The sequence below is a fragment of the Pagrus major genome, chromosome 1 (assembly GCF_040436345.1).
Source record: "Pagrus major chromosome 1, Pma_NU_1.0".
NCBI lineage: Eukaryota > Metazoa > Chordata > Actinopteri > Spariformes > Sparidae > Pagrus > Pagrus major.
The window spans coordinates 1,551,657-1,566,951 of record NC_133215.1 but is presented as its reverse complement, the minus strand read 5'-3'; the positions used below and the strand labels follow the sequence as shown (position 1 = coordinate 1,566,951).

General features: G+C 45.6%; 1 protein-coding gene across 1 annotated transcript; it reads right to left on the bottom strand.

The window, feature by feature from the left end:
* Positions 1-2,748: 2,748 nt before the first annotated feature.
* Positions 2,749-14,506, bottom strand: LOC141002170 (protein jagged-1-like). Its single transcript, XM_073473376.1, has 7 exons — positions 14,246-14,506; positions 12,725-13,027; positions 6,591-6,648; positions 4,732-4,989; positions 4,145-4,205; positions 3,538-3,668; positions 2,749-2,984 (listed from the first exon to the last, which is right to left on the bottom strand). The coding sequence occupies exons 1-7, from the start codon at positions 14,306-14,308 to the stop codon at positions 2,950-2,952; spliced, it is 909 nt and encodes a 302-aa protein (XP_073329477.1). The 5' UTR covers positions 14,309-14,506; the 3' UTR covers positions 2,749-2,949.
* Between the last annotated feature and the right edge of the window lie 789 nt (positions 14,507-15,295).

The window sequence follows — 15,295 nt, the reverse complement described above, 5'->3', positions numbered from 1 at the left end:
TTCCCCAGATCTGTGCTTCAACACAATCCTGTCTCTGAGCTCTGCAGGCAGCTCCTTACATTTTATTACATTATGTTACATTACATCCTGCATCAGAGCCAAAGTAGAACATTTTTAAATTAATTTATTTTATTGGCAATCAGATTAAAAAAAACATAGATTACACAATAATGAGAACATACATGTACTGTACATGTGTTTTTTATTGTACTGTGTTATAATTTATAGATTATCAGATCTGATGCAGCATGTAATCTGTAGGGTAACTAGTAACTAAAGTTATCAAAGTACAATATTTGCCTCCAAAATGTAGAGGAGTGGAAGTATTAAGCATCAGAAAGTAGAAATACTCAAGTAAAGTACAATAATCTCAGTAAAGTACTTGAGTAGATGTAGTTAGTTACATTCCATTAGTGAATATTTGTTCCTGCCTTCTTCGACCACTCAGCACAAAACCTCTGACAGACATGAAGAAGCACTAACTCTGACCATTAAGACGTGGACACATCCGCTGCTCATCAATACCAGAATGATTAATAAGCTATAATATTGATAATACCAACACAACTGCACATGATCAGTAGTGAGCGTCAGGATTAAAGAGTATTTTCCGTCTTTAAGTCGCTATAAACTGAGCCGTCATCAGACTGCACACAACACTGACCAACAGCCCCTGAAGGTATCGCAGCCTTCAGTGCAGCGCTCATGGAGTCGTGTGGTGATAAAGTCACAGTAGTCAGAATATATGTGATGTGTTCATGTGGAGCAGTTATCTCACGAGTTCAGTATGTTTCTGCTGCTCTTCTTCTTCTCTGTGGATTCATTGATCAGCAGCTTCTATTAATGTCCTGATCATCAGCTGATCAGTGCTCTAATGAAGCTGATTATTGAGGAGGACTTTCTGCACCTGTTTATTGTTGAGGTGTTTTTGTGCCCAGAAAGCTGCAGTGCTGCTATCAGCCACCAGGAGGAGCTGTTTTCATGTATCCAGTGTTCAGCTCCTTCAGACTGAAGCTCAGACTGACTTCATCACAGCGGTGGAAGAAGTAGCCAATCAAATCCTTTACTTCTGTATCCATAGCAACACGACAGCACAGTGGAACAATGAATGAAATGAACAGATGCAGACGATGGCGCGTTGTTCATACACAATGTGGTGAGAGCAAAAATCTGTTGATAAATGTCTTCAAAGCTCATGAAGACATGTTGAGCTTCATTCTTGACTTTGGACAGTTTGACAAAAACAGTTGTTGACTCAAGGTCGTCTTACTGGCATCCTGTCGGAGCTTTCAGTCACATTCAGTGGCTGTCGTCAGCAGATCGAGTTCATGACAGGGAGGAAGAATCACTGATGAATAAATAAAGTCTCGAGGACTCAGTATCCTGAACTAAATAATATTTTGTCCCTGAGTGAATAAATGTGACTGTCATCATGTTTTCTATGATCACCACTGACTCACAGGAGCTGGTACCGTTGGCTGCAGTGACACGTTGTGTTCGTGTCGGTGGGAAGGCGTCAGGTGCTGTTTCAGAAAAAGAAAAAGAAAAACATCACTACCAGACATCTGAAGGTGGGAACGCCGGCGGCTGCCTGATAAGAAGGACACACGAACACGGAGGCTGCGCTGACGTGTCGAAGCTTTTTCACAACAAGGAGGTTAATGAATGACAGAAGCGGTCGACACTCGGTCCTCCAGCATCCAGAACCACTTCACAATGTTTCTCCATCCACCTGCTCACAGGACAGAAAGACTCCTTCTCCAGACCCAATACTGTCACTAACACCATGATCGTGTGCTTTTTTAATATTTAACGTAGTTGTTGGTGGTTTAATGACATGAAGTCGGGTTGACAACCCACATTTGACACATTACTGTGCTTTTAAAGGTGCAATACGTAAGAATTCATTCTCCCCACAAATAGAGGGCAGCATGATGCCAGTCACTGCTAACTGTTGCCAGCTGTATATTTTGCATACACCCATGTTTGTAGCTTATGTTAGCTTGTTAGCTCAGTTAGCTGTGCAGTTAGCCGGACTTCCAGGGGTGTCAGAGAGAGGTTTTCAGGCCCGTGGCTAGCTGGTTAGCAGCTAACGTCAGTAGATATCTCTTCAATAAAAAAACACGAGGTCAAAACTTCTTCACATCCTGTTGACCATTTTAATATTTTTTAAATGTTTTGAACTCAAACTTACATATTTCACCTCAAAGGATGATTCTGATGGTGGATTTAGCATTCAGCAGCAAAGTTACACACCCGGCAGAACTTTAATGCAGGAGATTACAGTTTAATATCATCTGACTGTAACTACACAGCAGGGTTGTGTTCGGGGGATTCGCTCTACTGACGTCAGTATTTCTAACATCCTGTTCTTTCTCGTGTTTCTGTTGATTTCAATGTATAAATCAAACCTTCATGTCCATGATCAACAGTTCAACACAGTGACATGGCTGCATGAACCAGATTATCCTTCCCTGCCTCTGTTTGCCACATTAACCTACAGTCACATCCATGAAGACAGTCAGACACCCAGATTTAGTTTATGTTCAACTTCTGAGCGCTTGTTATTCTTTTATGTTGCAGAATCAAGTCAGTTGTTTGCACCAATCACATGAAATATGCAGTGCAGTGATGTTCATGTAAGGGAGGGGAGGAGCCTGATCTGCAGATCATTAGCAGACTTCCCAGCATGCATCGTTACATGAGAGTAAAAACTCTTTTTCATTGTGTGAAGAAAACATATATGACTGAAACTTGATGTGTGTCTTTAATACATTTCAATATCAGTCATGTTTTTTATTTATTGTACAATAACAAAGCCATCATCTCCTCCTGATGATATAAAGTCAGGTGAAGTGTCGTAGTCTACAAACATTTCTGGAGCTTCACAGTAAAACAGAGTTGCAGCGTTCTGCTGAACAGCTGAAGCAGCTGGAGATGATTTAAACATCAGGCGTCTCCATGCAGCTCGTCTGCTGTGATGTCTGTAATGTAAAGTGATGTGAAAAGACGTTATTTCAATCAGGAGAGACACGTGAATGAGAAAGTCAAATGTTTATTCTGACAGATGATGTGAAATAATGAAGTGTTGACAGAAAGTCTTTGGCTCTTCGACTCTACAGGGAGATTTTGTAATGGAGGTCCGTCTGCACGTAGCAGCAGCTCTATCCACTCATATACACATATTTACAGATAATAACTCAAAGAAGACAAATGAGAAACTTCAATGATGAACCACAAATCAACTAAATAAAAGCTGTCTGAACAAAGATCATAATTATGATGATCTATATGCATGTGTGTGTGGAGCCTGATTTTATTGTATATACAGGCTGATTGTTGTGAGAAAACAATCAGATCACAAAGTTCAGAAAACTGAAATCTGAACGTTCAAAACATATTTAAAGAGATTTAAAACCACTGATGTGCAGCGCATTGACCAAGAAGAGACAACACAACTAACCCATTTCTGTTCCTGTGATTTACAGAGAGTGTGTGTGTGTGTGTGTGTGTGTGTGTGTGTGTGTGTGTGTGTACCCTTGTCACACAGCTGTCCTCCGTAGTTGGTGTCACAGAGACACTGCCAGGGCTCCACACAGCTGCCGTGAACACAGCCGGGGTGAGGGATGCACTGGTCACAGTACTCCCCCTGCCAGCCATACAGACACCTGAGAGGTGATCACACACACACGAGTATCACATCTCTGATTTAATTATGAGAATACAGAAGAAATCATAAAAATACACTTAATGCAGCTTATACAGAATTTATATCAATGAACTACATCTGACTTCTGAACACATCATCTACAGGAACATGGACGAACGTGACCTGGTTTACAAGATGAGTTCATTAAGTTTCAGGTTCAATTGTTTGAATTTGATTTCAGGCTGTGATTTCTACATATTACTGAGTGTGATTCATATTTATTTTACAGATTCATTTAATCTCAGAGTCTTTTACCTGCATGAATCAAAGCAGAAGATTAAAATTAAAAATATCATGAACAGGATGGGTAACAAATACTGTGAGCAGTGTGCTGGTTTGTTAACGTCACTGTGGACACTGAGTGTGTGTGTGTGTGTGTGTGTGTGTGTGTGTGTGTGTGTGTGTGTGTGTGTGTGTGTGTGTGTCGGGTCTCACTTGCACTCTCCAGGCACTTTACAGGACCCGTGCTCGGTGCTGCAGCCTTGTCTGCAGATCGCTGCAAGAGACGTTAAAGGAGAAACGGTCAGCACACAACGATGTTTCCAGAACAACTACATGAATATTCTGTCAGCGGACGTCTCTGTCGTCATGGATGATGAGATTCACACAAGCATTCGAACGCACCGTCAGGGGGAGGTTTTAAAAACAGTAACAGTCAGCGAGCTGGGAGGTGAATAAGTAAGTAAGTGAGCTGACAAGTAAATAAATAAATAAGCTGCAAGCACGTAACGTAGTAAGTTGGTAATCAAGCAAGTATGTAGGTAAGTAAGCAAGCAAATAAATGAATAAATGAATAAATAAGCTGCAAGTAAGTCAGTAAGACTGTTGTCACGGAGGACTGAGTTTCACAGGAGCATTTGAACACAACATCAGAGAGTTTTTGAAGTCAGTCCCAGTAAACAGGACTAAACTTTGAACCTTAAACTTTATAAAAACGTTGGATTTAAAGTCTGAGTCAGCAGAATACGTCTTTAGTTTAAAAACAAACAGAGCCCCACATCAATCGAACCCTCAGAACTCACCAGTGTTGCAGTCCGGACCGGACCAGCCCTCCAGGCACGTCTTGTTGCTGTTGTGGTCGCACTCGTAGTGGCCGAAGAAGTCGTCTCTCGGACGGCAGAACTTGTTGCAGCCGAAGCCGTAGTAGTGCTCGTCGCAGCCGAGGCGGACCTGGAAGTGGAACTGAGCCACGGGGCCGTTGTGCTTCAGGCTCTGCCACTGCCGGCTGGGGTTGATCATCCCCGAGTGGAGGGCTTTCTCGATCAGCGCCCCGCCGACGCCTGCAAACACAACGGATCAGAGAGGGAAGACGGAGGGGAAGTGATGAACGTGTGTGTTACAGAGACATGTTGCTATACAGCAGGTGGAATACATGAGCTGTATGAACAGTCTTTAACCGTCTCTGGTGTCAACGCAGACAGAAACGGGTCCGTCAGGGAGGACGGCAGGTGGTCGTAGCTGCAGGAATATTCCAGAGAGTTTGAAAATGCTGAGCTGCTCTGCGGTATTTCACCGGCGGGGTGGAAAGTGTGGTCGGGCTGAGGTGACGGCGTCTGTTTAACCGACAAGCAGCTGGACTGAAAGAGCAGAAAAGAAACTGCAGAAACCATCGGCCTGGAAGCAAACTGTGACACTTCACAGCACGGTGGAGAATAAAAAAAAAAAGAAAAAGGTGCTAAAAACGGCACAGAGGTAGCAGATCTGAAAAATAGTTACCCTGGATCCGCTCTGGCCAGGATATTTAAGCAAATATTCAAAACTGGCACTTTAACGATGAATACCGCCTGAGCTGTGGAGCCGACACCTGCCCGAGAGCCAGAGGAGCTGAACAGGACCCGTTCTGTGCCGCTGAGAACGTCCGAGGCCCGTTTACAGCCATGTCTGTTACCAACACACTGATGTCAGCCTTTATTACAGACAGAACAATAATCAGGTAAGCAAGTAAGTAAAGAGTGTGTAAAATTATGACTCGTCCATGGTATTTCATGCAGCTAATGGTCTTGAATGGTCACGTCATATGTTTATTTCCCAGGTGTGCTGGTACTGTGCTCAGATGTTCATCTGGACGGATCCTTTCTGTTTTTAGACCCAGTTTTCCAAAGGCCCGTACACGAGGACTCGGCCTGAGTGCTTCCTGCTGTTGGACAATCATGTTTATCATAATGAAATCAAATAAATCACGGAGGAGGCCGGCTGCTACCTGAGCTGAGCCACGGTAACGGGCTGACGCGGGTGTTGGTTACAGGCCTCGTGCCGGGGAGCACTTAGCTTGTTGATGCTAAACTGAGAGGTCAATATTTGTTCTGTCCTCGTCTGGCTCAACGGCAGCTTCAGCTTCCACCTCTCGGCTCCGTTTGTGTCTGAACGAAGCCTCCAAATCTCACACAGCTTCAGCATCGTCACTAAACCTTCTGCTTCCACGTTCGGACTAAAACTCTGATGAACTGGACTCCCCCCGTCGCCCCCGCCTCATCCTCCATCCCCCATCCACGCCGCCTGCACTGAAGCCCACCTGGGCCGAGGTCAGCCGACTTCACACCGGGCCTATAATGGTTCCCCGTGGGACGCCAAATACAGCACCGAGCCAACACTCTCGCTGCGGCCGCCTCGCTGACCGCTGGATGACAAGCGGCTTCACTCCTCCTCACAGGCTCGAGCAGTTTTCTGAATGGGACGTAAACACCTCCAGAAACTGCTGCTAGAGGGGGTTTGTTTCATCAACCCGAAACCAGAGAGGGAACAGGACGTTTAATTACAGACTCATTAATCAGGAACATTTCTGTGTCTGTGTCCTGTGCTGCACAGAGCTCAGAGGTCATGTTTGTTTCAGGAGGAGGAGCAGCGTCAGGACAGGATGAGTGATGAAGATGATGATACTCACTGCCAGAGGAAGAGTCGTTGTTGAAGTCCAAAGCTTCCGCGATCAACGTGTACAACCTCTGCACACACAGAGAAAACTCATCAATGGAAAGAGTCATAATCATTTAATATTTTATCAAGAGAAATGACCAAACAGTTTCTAAAATATGATGATTTTTCTTGCTTTTGTAATAAACTAGATATTTCTGACGCTGAGAGCAGCATTGTTGCGGCCCAGATCCGGACCTCGTACCGCGTGGTGTGATGGCACTTTTGTGGTCCACTCCGGTTAGCCAGATGTGAGCCAACCAAATAAACCAGAACTGGCTGAAGCTGGGACGGACGCAGCCCAGCAGAATAGACTGAACTGTGGCCCAGATCTGGTTTATTCGGGTTTATTCCCGCTTGTGGCTCTGATCTGGACCGCAGACGTGCCATCACGCCGTACGTGGGCCGGATGAGGGCTTCTGGTACAATTTCGCAATCTGGGATTGGATATTACTTAAAACAACGTGATGTCATGAAGCAACAAAATAAGCAAAACACATTTTTTTAAAAAGCTTTCTGGGAACCAACATGACCGACACCTGCAGAACACACCGAATGAGTTTAATAACATTTATAGATAAACATGAACATCAAATAAACATGAAACACTTCTCAGACTTTATGTCAGAAGACAACAAACATTTTAGGTTAAACAATAAAAACTTTGGACAAAAACGAAATAAAACAACATGTAACTACAGCAACAATCAGCACGTGTGTACAGAACAACGTGTTTTTCTACTGTTTCTGTGTTTTAGTGTTAAACCCAAAACATTTGTTCCTTCAAATAAACCTTCTGGTTTCATTCGTGTACAGATTCATCAGGACTGATGATGATTATACTCGTCACTGTCGAAACAAACTGTAATTTATCAGAAAATCTCGTCTGTTATTCACAACGTTAAAGCAGTTTTCATCTCCAAGCAGCAGTTTAAAGGAGCATTAACAACCAACCACAGTAGAGAGAGTGTGTGTGTGTGTGTGTGTGTGTGTGTGTGTGTGTGTGTGTGTGTGTCCCATTATTTCGGCGCCACTTTGAAACTCGCTATCGAATGACAGAGGGACCAGAGCCAGTGTGTGTGTGTGTGTGTGTGTGTGTGTGTGTGTGTGTGTGTGTGTCTGTGTCTGTGTCTGTGTGTGTGTGTGTGTGTGTGTGTGTGTGTGTGTGTGTGTGTGTGTTCTCTCTCTTTGAAACGACTTCTTTCAGTGCCGATAATTTAACAGACTGGACGTTGTTGTAAATGAGGCCACAGTTAATATTAGCTGGTCCTGCAGTCAGTGTATCTGTGCAGATGTTGTTAGGAACAAGAAAAGTTCTGTTCTGAGGACAAAACCACTGTTTTCAAATTCACAAGTAAATTCACGTTCTGGCATTTAAGTCCCGAAACAAGTCCCAAGTCAAGACCAACGAGACCCACTTACACTTAAGTCCCGATACAAGAGCCGAGTTAACACCAACAACAACCAAGTCCAGCAACATCTGGCAAGACAAGACCAAAACCTCTCTCTTTAGATCATCAAGTCCAACAAGTCCTTAAAACCTGAGTCCAGTCCAGAGTTAGAACCAACAAGAACCAGGTCAAGTCCCATTTGTCCTGCAACAAATCATATGTCAAGTCCCAACCAGAAGACCAACGTGTCCTGAGTCAAGAGCAGAGGTAAAAGCAACAATAACCAAGTTAAGTCCAGCAACATCTGTCAAGACAAGACAACTATTCCTGAGTTAAAACCCACAAATCCAAAGTCCCAAAACACACAAGTCATGCGTCAAGTCCAGAGTTATAATCAACAATAAGTCCTGCGACAAGTCTCAGGTCAGGATCAACAAATCCCATTTAAATTGAAACGTATTACTCTAAAAATGAATCAGTGAAGGTCTCTGCTCACGTCAGTCCTGTGTGAGGAGCACATAGCACCAACACCCGACCACCATCCAAAACAAAAACTGTAGGAAAGCTGCCGCAGGGTGGACCAGGTCCGAGTGGAAACACTGTCGTGACTCGATGGTTTCCTGGTTTGTTGTGGCGTCGATGTCCTATCAGACTCGTTGATAGAAAACTTAGATTGCTTTAAATGTTCCCGAACGTCAACCTCGGTGGTCTTACATCATCCTGTGCACATTTATCAAACCCTGCTGATGTTGGCGTAGATCCACAGCAGCTAGATAAACTCTCTTCTACCCACACTCGGCTCTGCAGGAAACCACAGTCGGGCCCCGTGTAGTTTACAGATTAGTGGTTAGCTCGGCCTGTGATGTCAGGTTATCGAGCGCTCAGAGCTGCTGACAGGATTATTGGACCACAATGAGCCACAGCAAACATCACACAGGGGATTCATTCTGTCTGACACGAGTTTCATGTGTTCGCCGATTCTGAAGAGGAAGAAGAAATATACGGTGGATTTATGGACTGATGTCCGAGAGATAAAGACGTCTACAACGACTCAGTAGGTCCTGTGCCTCATCATCACCTCCACCAAGGACAAAAACTACCGAACAGATTTACACCAAACTAAGATGGAGGCTGAGTCTCAGTCCAGTACTTAAGCACAGTTTTGAAGTACTTGTACTTTCCTTCAGTATCTCCATTTTCTGCTACTTTATACTTCCACTCCAGAGGCCAATATTGTGCTTTTTACTCCACTACTTCAGCAGATTTAATGTTTTATTTGATATATCAGGCTTGGTTGAATTAAAGGGTACTGCTGGGTCCGGGCGGAGGTATGCACTCTACTGAGAGGCATGCTGGTTTCTAATGAGGCACAGTTCCTGAAGGCTGCAAATAAAGCTTTTTATTCTCTCCCTGACAAGAATAAGAGGCAGACGTCACTGAGAATCTAAAAAGGCAAAAAAAAAATCAGATTAAATAAAATCTGACGACGCTCAGATCTCTAGAAACCCTCCTGGTTCGTCCTGAGCGGCTCAGCACGGAGCGCGTCACGTCTCCAGTGTACCACGGCGCTGTTTACCACAACGCCACATGACTGTCACTAATGCAGAACCGAGCTAACGTTAGCAGCTGTGACTGAAAAACCCCTCTGAGCGACTCTTGCAACATCCTTGCGTCACCTCTCTGGCTAAAAAAACGCGATCTGGGCGTCGCGCTGATGATCCCGACCCCGGAGGAAAACAAACATGTCGCCCACCGAACACGGTGGGTGGCATCTCGAAAAGGTTTGAGCAGCTAATTAGATTTTGAGAGCAGGACTGAGACGCTGGCAGATGGTCACCTGCCAACAGGCTCCAGCCACTTCTCGCCAAAACATCGACCGGCGTTGGTCTGCAGGCCGCTGGTGATTTCCCATCACTCCCACTGCCTTTGATTGTTTGATTGAAGAGGTGGAACTGCTTTCTCTGGCTGCAGGCTCACTGTGGGAAAATAGTTTGTGAGCGTGCAGAGCCAGGCGACATGTGAAGGCAGGTCCAGGAGGAGGAGGAGGAGGAGGAGGGAAGCTGCAGACTCACTCACACTGCAGCTTCTGTTTACCATCTGTTTGGGTGGTTGATGCGACGCCTCGTCCACGCTCACTGACAGCACGATGAGATCGAGATGCAGTTCAGGCATCGCTGCTTCTCAAAGTGAGAATCAAGAAGAGATTCACAACAAAAACAGGAACACATTTTACTGAAAGTTACTGTCGGTATCAGAGAATCTGGTCGTGTTTTTTACTGATTGAACATCCGGTACACGTCCTCCGAGCACGAGGTCACCTCGTCAAGAAGGAAACTCAAAAATACTCTGTTTAATAGAAAATAAAGCCTTGCGACGTCTCACCAGACTTTAAGTTCTGCATCCAACTGGCATAAATAAATGATACATCTGAAAAGGAAACGTCAGCAGCAGAGAGAGAAAGAAAGAGTGGAAGAAAGGACAGAAAGGAAAGGAAATGAGGAGGGAATCAAGGAGTGAGTGGAGGCAGTGGGACTCTGGTCTTCAGATATGTCCATGTTTGGTCGACTAGCCACATCTGGACTCTTCTGGCACAGGAAGGGAAAAACATCCCAGCAGGCCCTTCTGCTCCCCCTCTACCCATAATTCACTGGGGCAGCTACCGGCTTTACTTTCTCTCCATCCTTCCTTCACTCCTCTCTCGTCTTTGTAACAGGAAGCTGGAAGAGTCGAGAGATGAAAATCAAACTGACTGGACTGAAGAGGACGAGTCTGTGGCCGCTGTCGTCCTCACAACCGAGGCTACAGACTTGAAACACTAGGAGCTGAGGAATACAGATGTTGAACGGTTGAGGGAACGTAGCGCCGAAGGACAGGGCCGCCCATTGTTCCCATGGTAACCTGCTAATGTAAAGCAAAGGACAGAAAAAAGGATGAAAATGTCATAAATTCAGAGGATGAGACACTGAAACAAAAGGTTGACAAACAGAGACAGAAAGTCCTGGATTCAGAAGCACAGACGAGTCTCGGCGTGAAACGCAACTTTACAGATGCTGAGCCGCCATCGCAGCTCCAATAAACACGACTGGCGCGCTCACAGAGAGAGTCTGGCTCGGTCCTGCCAGTTCAGACTGAGGAGACAAAAAAAGGGGAACAACAATAACAGAAACCTCATCCTGCCGCCGACCACGACGGCTTCATTTAACATGCCAGTTACCAGGGTCGACAGCAGGAATGTCCCGCGGCCGCCCCAGCAGCGCCGCCAACAACGGGCCTTTATCCCCCACGCCGCCACGCTGGAAGGTCAGAGGAGGAAACTACGGCAACAACGCAGGACGGAAAGTCTTTCTGTGCAGTTTGTCCTCATTTGTAGTTGGAGGCAGGAAACCACAGCAGCCACTGATGAGCACATGAAACCTCAGCCGGTGTCAGCAGAGCCACGGATCGACCCCGAGGCCGATCCGCCGCTCGCTCCCACCGGGAAAATAAACAGGAAGCAGAGAGAAAACGTCTGCGAGGAGCTCGTAATGATCAGATTCATGACTCAGTCAGAACTATTAAAGACTGACTGATAATTATTACTTTATGGACTCATAATTACAACTTGCATAAAACATTAGATCAAACGGCGTCATTAAGAAATTCCATTTTTATGGGTTTGCTCATGGAGCCCGACTCAAAAGAAACGTTTCATACAGTTATTTAACACCACAAATTAATCTCATCAAACCACTGAACAAAGGAAAAGAAGAGTTACAGGTCAAAGTCTGAGGAGAAGTCACTGAGCAGCTTTCAGCGCACAGACCGTCTTCATCTTTAAACCGTGTGCAGCAGAAACATTCGTCCTCACAGGTGATCACCGCCGAGAGGAAGCTGCAGGTGTCACCGTTCTCCAAGTAGATTAACCAGGATCTACACGATTCACTCACCGGACGCCTTCGAGATCAACCGCAATCTACAATCCTCAGATCACCTGCCTCCTCCTGGAGCTGATGACCAAACAACACGTCATCCAAGTTCAAGCTGTTTCCTCCAGCTCCTGGATCTCCTCCGACTCAGTGTCCATGTGATGGAAACAGGCTGGGAGGAGGAGGAAGCTACACGTGAGACCACACAAACCACACATGTGATTAAAGAGTCCCTCGCTGACCAGCACGAATCACCAGTCAGATATCAAGTCGGTCACTAGCATGACGTTTATCACCATCAGGGTCTCACAGCCATTGAAAACAAAACCTTCCTCAGCTGCACAGATTGTAGAAGCAAACTGCTGGTCCTGACTTCTGCTCAGACCTCATGGAAAACTCATATTTCTGAGGCTTGAAGTGAAACACGAGTCGACTCGTTATTCTCTGTTGGACCGTCCGAGCGGCTCCATCCTGTGTGGACAACATTCAGACCCACACAGCTTCAAATTCAAATGACAAACAATAAAAGAAAGAAATCTGCACAATTCTCCAAAAGATGAAGCTGAATTAAAAGCTTTGAGACGTCAGAGTGACGCAGACCTGATAACAAGATGGTTCCCTGATTCCTCCTGGATCCACGAGACAAACTGTTTTGTTTTTCTGAACTACAAACGGCTTCTGTGAACATCACAACTTGTTTTAACTTCCCGGTGTCGATTCAGCTCCGATTCAAAGAGCTCAACATCTGGTTGAAGAAGCTCAACCAACCAAACCTCAGACACAACAAACACAACGCGGGCTTGGGAACTCACCGGCCACGCGAAGCTGAACGGCAACTCGATCCTGGCGTTGTCGCTCTTGGCGTTGTGGACAGAAAAGGTATTCCCGCCGAGCACCGGTGTGGAGGCGGCGCCGAAGCTGCAGGGCCCAGCGGAGGACACCTTCAGCTGGTACTCCTTCAGACACACCCGGAAGTAGGTGTCGCATTCGTCCGCCGTGCATCGTCGATCCGTCGCGTCCCGGGGTCCGTCACAGCAGGCGCCGCTCTGCAGCTGCCCGTTAACGTTCTGCATCGACAAAATCTGAAGCTCAAAGTGTCCCGAAGCTGAAGAGACCTGCAGAGAGGAGAGGACAGGTGAGCTCACAGCAGGTGGAGTCCCCGGCAACAAGCTACAGGACAGATTATATTAAAGACTGAAGGAAAGCTGCATCATGTTCGTTGTGAAGAAATGTTTTGTCAACTAGAAAACTAAAGACTGAATTTAACGTTCTGGGTGAACTGTCCCTTTAAATACTGCAATCTGCACGATTCACCTGCAGAACAGATTGTAGACGCTGTCGAGACGGATCACGATCCAACGTCCTCAGACCGGTTTCTTTTTTCTTTTAGATTAATTTGATTAAAAAAAAACAATAATAATAATTTAAAAATGACTGAATTAATTAACAAAATGTGAAAGTAAATAAATACAGAAACAATCAAAACAAACAGAAATGATGTCACATTTTACGAAATACATTTTTAACAGTATTTTGGTGCATTTAATGGCATATTCATGTATTTATTATTGATTTCGACAGTGTTGGTCCTCCATACAGATATGAGCCTCGTATCATTTTACACCCAGATTCTGCCTGAATTATTTTGCATCTCCACCAGAATATAAATCACGTTTGAGCAAAGTTTGTGCAAAACAATATAAATCTGTAAAAAAAAAAGAAGATATAACTGAAACTATGAATAAACCAGCTGGTTAAAAGGAGGATCTGCAGCTGTTTGACACATCTGTGCAGCTCAGAGCTCAACTCGGTCACCAGGATGTTTTGAACCAAAGCTTCACTCTGAAATAAAGTCAGTTTAACTCCAGTGGAGCTGCAGGAGGAGACAGTCCACCACGTCCTGGACACTTCACCCTGTGTTCCCTGCACTGTCTCATACAGTCCACATGATCCAGAACTGAGCAGAACCAGATGGAGTTTACACGGAACCAATGAAATGACTTTTTTTAATGCACACAACTGTAAATATTCACCGACGCTGCTTTAAATGTCCTGATCAAGTCTCAGTGTAAAGTTAAACTGGACCCTGACGTCACATTGTGCCTGTTGTCCTTCACCTGTCAGCGTCACTGATTGCAGCTCAGCTCACCTGTGATGAAGCCTCATTAATAATTCAGATTCATCACAGCCTCAAAACTTTCCCAAACATGATGTCATCCATCTGGTTCATCACCAGAACAGAGAGTGAAGATGTCAGCAGGAAAAAAAAAAATCAACCCGTCGTAGGAGAGAGAAACTTAAATAGCAGAAAAGTCAGCGGGACCCTGGTGTACCTGCAGGCGGGCGCAGAGCAGCAGCAGCAGGCTGAGGGCAGCGGGGAGGAGGACGGAGCTCATGCCGGCGGCGGCTGCTGCCTGGCGGCTGTCGGGGCTCAGTGACGGTCGGTGCTCCTCCGCTCCGGGTTTCAGAGCTGTGTCACATGCACGTCCTCACAGAACCGCACACACACGGACCCGTCCCGCTCCGAACCGAACCTTTTGTCTGCTATTGTCCTGGTGTTGTTCAGCAGCTGTCGGGTCGGACACCGTGTGACTGCAGCCGCAGCGGAGCGCACTCTGCTCGGCCCCGAGGCAGGCTGGGTAATATCAACCAGCGGGAGGGCGGGGCCTGCCGGGGACACGCCCACTGCCGCATGATAATGAGCCGCGGTTTGTTGACAGTCAGATCACACGGAGGTGGAGAAGTGGCCTCGCACGTGGAGGCGAACAGCCCCAAACTGACCCCAGAGCAGCTTCAGAGGGGAACATTACTGTCTCTGTGGACCGAACAGCTACAAAGGAATCTGGTATAAATACCAGATTACTTAGATTTAACTAAATTTAGGTACATTTTCATAAAAGTAATCTGTTATTTAGTTACTTTTTCTTAAAGTAATCTGTTATTTAGTTACTTTTTCTTAAAGTAATCTGTTATTTAGTTACTTTTTCATAAAAATAATCTGTTACTGGAAATAAAAATCGCTGTATTTTTCTTTTGTGGCCAAAGAAATCAAATAAACTCCCTGAAGCATCGTCTCTGTCTGTCTGTCTCTGTGTCTGTCCTGCTGAAGGTAAACCTACAGTTGTGTCAGTGTGCATGTAGCGAGCTAACTCAGTGTAGCGAGACGGCAGAGAGGACAGCGTTAACTGTGTGGAAACATATAATATAATAAATATATACACAGCGTCTGTGGTTCCTGTTGTCAGGCTGCAGTTAGCGACCGTGGTTCCTGTTGTCAGGCTGCAGTTAGCGACCGTGGTTGCTGTTGTCAGGCTGCAGTTAGCAGCCGTGGTTCCTGTTGTCAGGCTGCAGTTAGCGACCGTGGTTCCTGTTGTCAGGCTGCA

Excerpts from the sequence above, each read along its gene's own strand:
- LOC141002170 (XM_073473376.1), bottom strand. The coding sequence starts at position 14,308 with ATGAGCTCCGTCCTCCTCCCCGCTGCCCTCAGCCTGCTGCTGCTGCTC. Across the intron at positions 4,990-6,590 it reads CAACGACTCTTCCTCTGGCA|GCGTCGGCGGGGCGCTGATC; the intron begins GTGAGTATCATC and ends TTGTGTTTGCAG. Across the intron at positions 3,669-4,144 it reads AAAGTGCCTGGAGAGTGCAA|GTGTCTGTATGGCTGGCAGG; the intron begins GTGAGACCCGAC and ends ATCACCTCTCAG.